The sequence below is a fragment of the Orcinus orca genome, chromosome 8, assembly GCF_937001465.1.
Source record: "Orcinus orca chromosome 8, mOrcOrc1.1, whole genome shotgun sequence".
Classification (NCBI taxonomy): domain Eukaryota; kingdom Metazoa; phylum Chordata; class Mammalia; order Artiodactyla; family Delphinidae; genus Orcinus; species Orcinus orca.
The window spans coordinates 93994772-94002070 of NC_064566.1; the positions used below are offsets into that span (position 1 = coordinate 93994772).

At 59.2% G+C, this 7299-nt stretch overlaps 1 protein-coding gene across 3 annotated transcripts; it reads left to right on the forward strand.

The window, feature by feature from the left end:
* Nucleotides 1–312: 312 nt before the first annotated feature.
* On the forward strand, nucleotides 313–7131 carry TAGLN (transgelin). Of its 3 annotated transcripts, none has more exons than XM_004273360.4 (5): nucleotides 313–1667; nucleotides 5350–5541; nucleotides 5645–5822; nucleotides 6110–6212; nucleotides 6554–7131. In XM_004273360.4, exons 2-5 carry the CDS (start codon nucleotides 5362–5364, stop codon nucleotides 6696–6698), a joined length of 606 nt encoding a protein of 201 aa, XP_004273408.1. In that variant the 5' UTR covers nucleotides 313–1667; nucleotides 5350–5361; the 3' UTR covers nucleotides 6699–7131. The 3 variants fall into 3 exon arrangements, with proteins under 3 accessions (XP_004273408.1, XP_049570317.1, XP_049570319.1); XM_049714360.1 differs by lacking the exon at nucleotides 313–1667 and adding an exon at nucleotides 1681–3096; XM_049714362.1 differs by lacking the exon at nucleotides 313–1667 and adding an exon at nucleotides 3395–5236.
* The last annotated feature ends 168 nt before the right edge of the window (nucleotides 7132–7299 follow it).

Here is a 7299-nt window from a genome sequence, read left to right on the forward strand (position 1 = left end):
CAGCAGCCTCTGCCCACCTGGTCCCCACCCACCAGTCAGACGAGCTTCACTTCTGATCTGAGCCTCTCCCAGCTCGGCGGGCTGCAGGCCGCAGGCACAGGCAGTACTCCCTGACCTGCTTTAATGGACAGGTGGTACTCTGGAAACACCAGATGGTGATGGATGGTGGGAGAGTGGGCATGTGGATGACATGCAGGCTCCAAGAGGAAGGAGATTTGAAATGACCCTGGAAGGTTGATTTAGATTTCCGCAGGCTAAGGAGGACAAGATGGGGAGCGGGTGGGGGTGGGAGCGGGCGGGGAGCGGGGAAGCTGGTGAATTCAGAACACAACCGGAGGTCTGGGCTCCTCTCTAGCCGATCCCCAGCTCCTCTCCATGCTCTTCCCCGCAGATGCCACTAGGGGGCAATATAGCTCTTCGCGCCACTAGGCTCTGGCGTCGGGAGCTGGCTGTGGTGGGCAGACCCTCCCTAGACTGCCTGGCCCGGCCGTCCCTCTCCTGGTGGTGCTGGGTGTGTGGTGTAGAGTGTTAGCCCCTCCCTGCCAGGCTGCCCTAGGATGGGGTGGTGCCACAGCAGGCAGGCCAGAGACCCCACTGGGGGCCTCTCACCTTTCTTCACTTCCTATCCGTTCCCGGTACCCCACCACCACCACCCCCGAAGCAAGATTTGAGCAGGTCTCCTTCCTGGGTGATGGGGTCCAGTCTGTTTTCCAGGGTAGGTAGGGACTGTTTAAAAGGGAGGAAGGGATGACAGCAGCCTCTGAACCTCCTACCCCAGTGTTGGTGTCTCAGGCCCTAGAGACCCCCTGGATGGGGCCAGGGTCAACTGAGCTGTTGCGGAACCCTCAAATCCCACCCCCAGCTAAAGCGTGGAACTCAAGACCCACCCCAACTGTAAACTTAACCTGAGCAGGGGGCGGGGTGGTCGGCAGGGATGCCCAGGTTCTGCCACTCAAGACTTACCACGTGACCTTGGGTAAGATGCACTCCGAGCCCTTGTTTCCTCATTTGTAAAATGGGATAGTAATTTCGCTGTCACGATGCAGCTGTGAGTATGAAACGAGCGGATGTGCAAAGTGCCCGGTATGTAGCCCGTCCTCAGTAAAGGTGAGTTCCTATCTCCCACTGGAGCCAAAAGCCCCTGGAGGAGAGCGTGGCTGCTTAGTCCCCCACAAACCTCAGGGAGGGGGGCCCCTAGCCTCTTTCCTCTTTCCCTGGACGGGCCCCTCTTGAATTTCCCCCTCCCCTCAAACTCGGAGGCAGGAAACAGTGTTGAAGGAGCAGCCGTAAGTCCAGACAGCAGGGAAAGCCTTCACGGTCCTGTCCATAAAAGGCTTTTCCCGGCTGTTACCCGCCGGCAGCGCGGCCCCGCCCCCGCCCGCTCCATCTCCAAAGCACGCAGAGAATGTCTCGGGCAGCCCCCGGTAGACTGCTCCAACTTGGTGTCTTTCCCCAAATATGGAGGCTGTGTGGAGTCACTGGGGGGGCTGGGGGTGGAGAAGGAGCCAGTTTCCTCTAGCAGGGAGGGGACCGGGGCGAGCCAGCAGCGGGGAGGCTGACATCACCGCGGTGGCAGCCCTTTAAACCCCTCACCCAGCCAGCGTCCCGTCCTGTCTCTCCAAGTCCAGACAGAGCTCACTCCTTCCTGCGAGCACCAAGGAACGCCTGTAAGTACATCTGTCCCGGGGATGGAGGGGAGTTGGGCTGGGGCTTGGCAGTAGCGGTGGGTGTATCGCTGGCAAGGCCTCGGGTGCCCTGCCTGGGGCAGCCCACCCTCTTCCAGCACGCATTCCTAATCTCCACCTGCGGAGCTGGTCCTAGCTTGATGGGTGGGATGGGATTGCCAGGGTCCCGTATCTCTTAGACTGGGCAGCCTTGGGCTCACTGAAATGCCCAGGGAGACTTGGCTGGTGCAGAGGGATTGATGGTGGAAACCTGGGAACTGGGGTGAGGGAGGCTCCCCATTTTCAGCCATAGTCACACCCACGGGGGTGTGATAGGTTCCAGGTGGTGTTGGTTTAGACCCAGGTCTTGTAGTCTGCTATCTACCTGGGAGGATGTCCGAGGAGGTGAGGAGGCGTGTGGTACACCAGGGCTGGAGAGCAGTGTCCCACGGGTGGGTCCCCAGGTCCTGAGCAGCATCAGAGAGCCCCTGGGTAGCCACTGCGGTGGTGGGCAGGACCACAAGACTCGTTTTCTGGAACAGGCTGGGGTGGCAGGGTGCAGGGCCAGTGAGAGAGCTGCCTTTCCAGGCACACAGCTCCCTCCATACTCTGAGTGGGAGCCCCTCCCACCCACCCACCCACCCCCACCCCGGGCAGAGGAGTGGGGGTGAGCACCTCCAGGAGCTTTGGAATGACAGCCTGGGTGGTGTGGGCAGGGCCAGGCAGGGCCTTCCCCAAGGGTCTGGCTGCTTCCCCTCAGTGGTGGCTCTTCAAAGGGCAGCAGTGAGTCGGAAAGGTCTCCTCTGTCCCCAGAATTCAGATGAGCCACCCCTCCTGCCTTCTCAGATCCACGTGTGCGCATCCTACGTGCTGTGTTTTATTCTGAAGAGGGAGGGGCACGGCAGTCCTGCAGAGACCCCTGGTTCTGCCAGTTTTTCTGGGTTCCTGCTGGTGCCAGCTTTGCAGTTGGACTTGTATTTTTCTCAGGGGAGGGGAGGCTGATGGAGCTGCAGGCTAGGAGGGTCAAAGCAGAGCCTCAGGCTGCCCTGTCCATCCTGTCCCAGGAGGCTTTGCCTAGAAAGGCCCCTGGGTGGGCCACCCTGCCACCCTCGCCCTCGCCCTCACCCTCTCCTCACCCCTCCCCTCCCCAGCAGCTCCAAGGTGGGCCTGGGGAGGGCTTTGTCAGAGGACTTTGAGGGATTCTTGGAACCCTCCACTTTCAGACTCTACCAGGAGGGAGGCGGGGGTGCCTTTCATCCCCCTTCTTTGTTCTGATCAAAATCCAAATGTTGTCTCTGGATCTAGGGGCCGCAACTTTGTGTACTTGTCACTGTGAGCCTTGACACCTTGACTGTCCTGAATCTCCTGAGACCGGAAGCTAGGGGTGGGGGACACACTGCTGGCACCCTGTTCCTCACGGGCCCAGCGCCAGGTCTGGGAGGGGAAGGCAGGTGGGAGGGGAGGTGGGGAGGGGAAGGCAAGAAGATCTGGGCATGGAAGGTGGGGAGGGTGGTGGTGCCCGGACCACAGGGATGCACCTGGCCTGCCTGGGATGGGACGGTGAAGGCTGAGATGAGGAGGGAGGGTGGGAGGCCAAGACGAAGGATGGCCTGGTCCCAGCTGCTTGTGTATTTTGACCACAGTTCTTCACCCAGGAGTCCTCGGGAGGTTGGGAAGCAGGGATGAGACACACAGCGGGGTGGGGAAGGGAGGGACTTGGCCTTTGAATTCTTTGGCCCTCACTTTACAAATAAGGAAACAAGACTCAGAGAGAAGTGAGTTGCCCAGTGGCTGGAATTTAGAGGAGCCCTTCTTCTGTTTTTTTTTTTTTTTTTTTTTTTTTTGCGGTACGCGGGCCTCTCACTGTTGTGGCCTCTCCCATTGCGGAGCACAGGCTCCGGACGTGCAGGCTCAGCGGCCATGGCTCATGGGCCCAGCCGCTCCGCGGCATGTGGGATCCTCCCGGACCGGGGCACGAACCCGTGTCCCCTGCATTGGCAGGCGGACTCTCAACCACTGCGCCACCAGGGAAGCCCCCTTCTTCTGTTCTTCCTCTCAAATTTCGTTGTCCCCTCAGGGAATGATTTTGAACAGGGGTGGAGGCTGCAGCCAGAAGAACACTTACTGTTTTTCACCATTTGGTCAGGGGCTGGCTTTCCCAGGTCGCTACCAGGAGACCAGCTCTGAGGACAAAGGACTGACATTTTGAGGAGCTCCGCTGAGGGGCAGACAGTGTGTTCGGTAGCCACAGACAGGGCCTCATGGAATGTTCCCAGCCCTCTGGGGTAGATAACATTATCCTCACTGCAGAGACGGGGCATTCGAGCTCAGAGGAGTTGTCGGTTGCAGGGAAAGAAGGGCCGGGCAAGTGCAGTTTGGCGGCTGAGCTGGGCCCATGTGAAGCGATGATGTTCACTGCCTCCCGTGGGGGTGGGTGGGGAGAGGGACTCAGCTCTGATAAGACAGGGAGTTGAGGAAACGCGCTGACTACCTCCATCCGCAGACCATTCTCTCCTCCCAACCTCCGGCCTCTCTGAGGGCCAGGGGATGGTTTGGCCTCGTTTGGTTCCTCTTCGAAGGGTGAACTCTGGCACCACCCCCGGGTGATACCTGAGGCAGGTCAGGTTCCTCCTGGCTGGCCACGTGCTGGTCTGCCCAGCGGCCTGCCTGCCTGGCCCTGCTCCTGCAGCCTCCCCTCCCTTGGTAGGGCTCTCCTGAGCGAGGCCAGCCCCAGGCCCTAAGGCAGCAGCTGCTGCTGGTCTGGACGGGGAGGGCTTCCCATGCTCTGGTTGGCAGATTCTTGGCTCACGTCCCTGGAGAACTCTGGCTTCCTGGTTACTCAGGCTCCCACCGTGGTGAGAGCCTGAGGGCACGAGGGCCAGCCGGTGGGTATGCCAGCTCGCTCGCAGCCCTCTCTCATCTGGCTCCCCGGGGAAACGCAGCTTCTTGGCCCAAAGCTCTTGGGCTTTGCTGGTTTCCTAGCCCTTTCCAGGGGTAGGTAAGCTTCGGCCTCTGTGGCTGCAGGCAGGAGGCTGAGCTGAGCTGGTAGAGAGGCTGAGTGCTGGAGTTCCCACTTCTGGGAGAAGTGAGAGCTGGAGATGCCTCCATAACTTTGGGCAGAGCTGCCAAACCGCCTCACTGGACAAAGACATCTGCTGGCTTTCTCTTGAGGGGCAATGTGACCTCTTCCGAAAGGCCTCTGCAGTGCCTCCATGGTCAATCTTGGCAAAGAAAGAATGCTCTAGACCAGGGGTTATCAAACCCATGGGCTAAGTACAGCCTGCCATCTGTTCGTGTAAATAAAGTTTTATTGGAACAGAGCCATGCTCACTTGTTTACACACTGCCTAAAGCTGCTTTGGTGCTACAGTGGCAGGGACCTTATGGCCTGCAAAGCCTAAAATATGACCATCAGTAAAATGACTGTCTGGTTATTTACCAAAAAAGTTTACTAACTCCTGCTCTAGACTGCCAAAGATCTGGCCTCCAAGTTCAGAGAGGCTCCGTGGACTGAGGGGATGAGCTGGCCCGGGTGAGCAGTGCCATGGAAACAAAACCAGGAAGCAAGGGGAGGTAGATAACCGGCTAGGGTGGTTGCCCAACACAGAGCTGGAAGACCTGCCCGGCACCAGGGACAGCAGAGCTGTTCTCTGAGCCTCTCCCTCCTCCGGCTTGTGCTGCTTTAGCTCCCCGCTAACATGGCCAACAAGGGTCCTTCCTACGGCATGAGCCGTGAAGTGCAATCCAAAATCGAGAAGAAGTACGACGAGGAGATAGAGGAGCGGCTGGTGGAGTGGATCATAGCGCAGTGCGGCCCCGACGTGGGGCGCCCAGACCGTGGGCGTGTGGGCTTCCAGGTCTGGCTGAAGAATGGTGTGGTGAGTGGCACCCGGGGCAGGGGGGCTGGGTCCATGCCATCCTGCCGGAGTTGTGGGGCAGAACCCCCAAACCGAGTGCCAAGCTACCTTCTACACCCGGCAGATTCTGAGCAAGCTGGTCAACAGCCTGTATCCGGATGGCTCCAAGCCGGTGAAGGTGCCTGAGAACCCACCGTCCATGGTCTTCAAGCAGATGGAGCAGGTGGCTCAGTTCCTGAAGGCAGCTGAGGACTATGGTGTCACCAAGACTGACATGTTCCAGACTGTTGACCTCTTTGAAGGTACAGAGAGAAGAGGGGTGGAGGCAGGTGGGGGACAGGAGGGTGAGGCAGGGACGAGGGATGATCAAAACTGCCATGATGATGGCTCTGCACAGCAGGAGTGGGATACGCCAGGAGAACCCCACACCCGCAAGGGCGTACCCTGGGATCTACTGTGCCTCTTTCGATTTTAGGACCAACTCTGCCCCGGGTTGGCCAATTTTCTGAGAGGTGTGGGCAGGCTCTGCCTTGGAGTCCTGTTTACACAGTCCTGAAGATCATTTCCCCTCCCCTCTTTCTACTCACAGGCAAAGACCTGGCAGCGGTGCAGAGGACCCTGATGGCCCTGGGCAGCTTGGCAGTGACCAAGAACGATGGACACTACCGTGGAGATCCCAACTGGTTTATGAAGTATGCGGCCACCAGGGTTTCCCTGCACCCTGAGCTTGGGTCTCTGCAGGAGACGGGCTAACCCTTTAGTACAGTGATTTGGGGAAGCAGATAGCCAGGAAGGTATGAACTGAAAGTCTAGGATGGGGGGAAATGGGTCCCTACTACTTCTTGACTCCTCCCTTTCTACCCTCCTGTCTCAGCCAGTCTCCATAGCCTGTGCTGTGGGGCAAGCTAGATAAGGAAACGAGTGGTGAAATGGGGAGGGAATGGGATCGGCCTAGGAAGTAACACAGGAAACCAAAGATGGCTGGAAAACACACAGTCCTGGCAAGTCTTTGACCTGGTTCCTCCTCTCCTAGGAAAGCCCAGGAGCATAAGAGGGAATTCACAGAGAGCCAACTGCAGGAGGGAAAGCATGTCATCGGCCTACAGATGGGCAGCAACAGAGGGGCCTCCCAGGCTGGCATGACAGGCTACGGCCGACCTCGGCAGATCATCAGTTAGAGGTGGAGGGCTGGCCCCCGGCCCCGCCCTCGCCCAGCTCGCCGGCCGCAGCCCTCCCGCCTCGCCAGCCTCACCCACACCCGTGTAGTTCCTTCAGCCCCGGCCAAGCTTCGAGGCTCCGTCACTGAGCAAAGGTGACTGCACTTGGGCAGCTCGCCCGCACCCCTCAGCCTCAGCCCAACTTCTGACCCCAAAGCACTGCTCCCCTGGCCCACCTCCCAGCTTCCCGGCCAGCTCCACTGTCTCTCCCTCCCGGGCCGAGCAGGGGAGACGTGGGCTGGCAGTGGCCTGGGTGTGGGCAAGTCCACCGTCCTCCTGGGCGGCTGACGCTCATAGAAGGAGACCCAGGCCAACCGCCCCCGGGTTTTTTGCTGGAATATTTTGGGGGTTGAAATTCAAAAGGAAAAAAAAAAAATACATCAATCTTTTCTCAGGCCTGGCTGGCAGCGTCTGATTTGCCCTACTCACTTCCGTTCCGGTTACAGGAAATCTGAGCAGGGAACAGGCCGGCAGCTCGGGTTGACGTGTGTTCCTGGCTGCCATCCTCTGAAGGACCCCTCGAGTTCCAGGATTTCAGGGGCTGGGAGAGGAGAGTGAATCT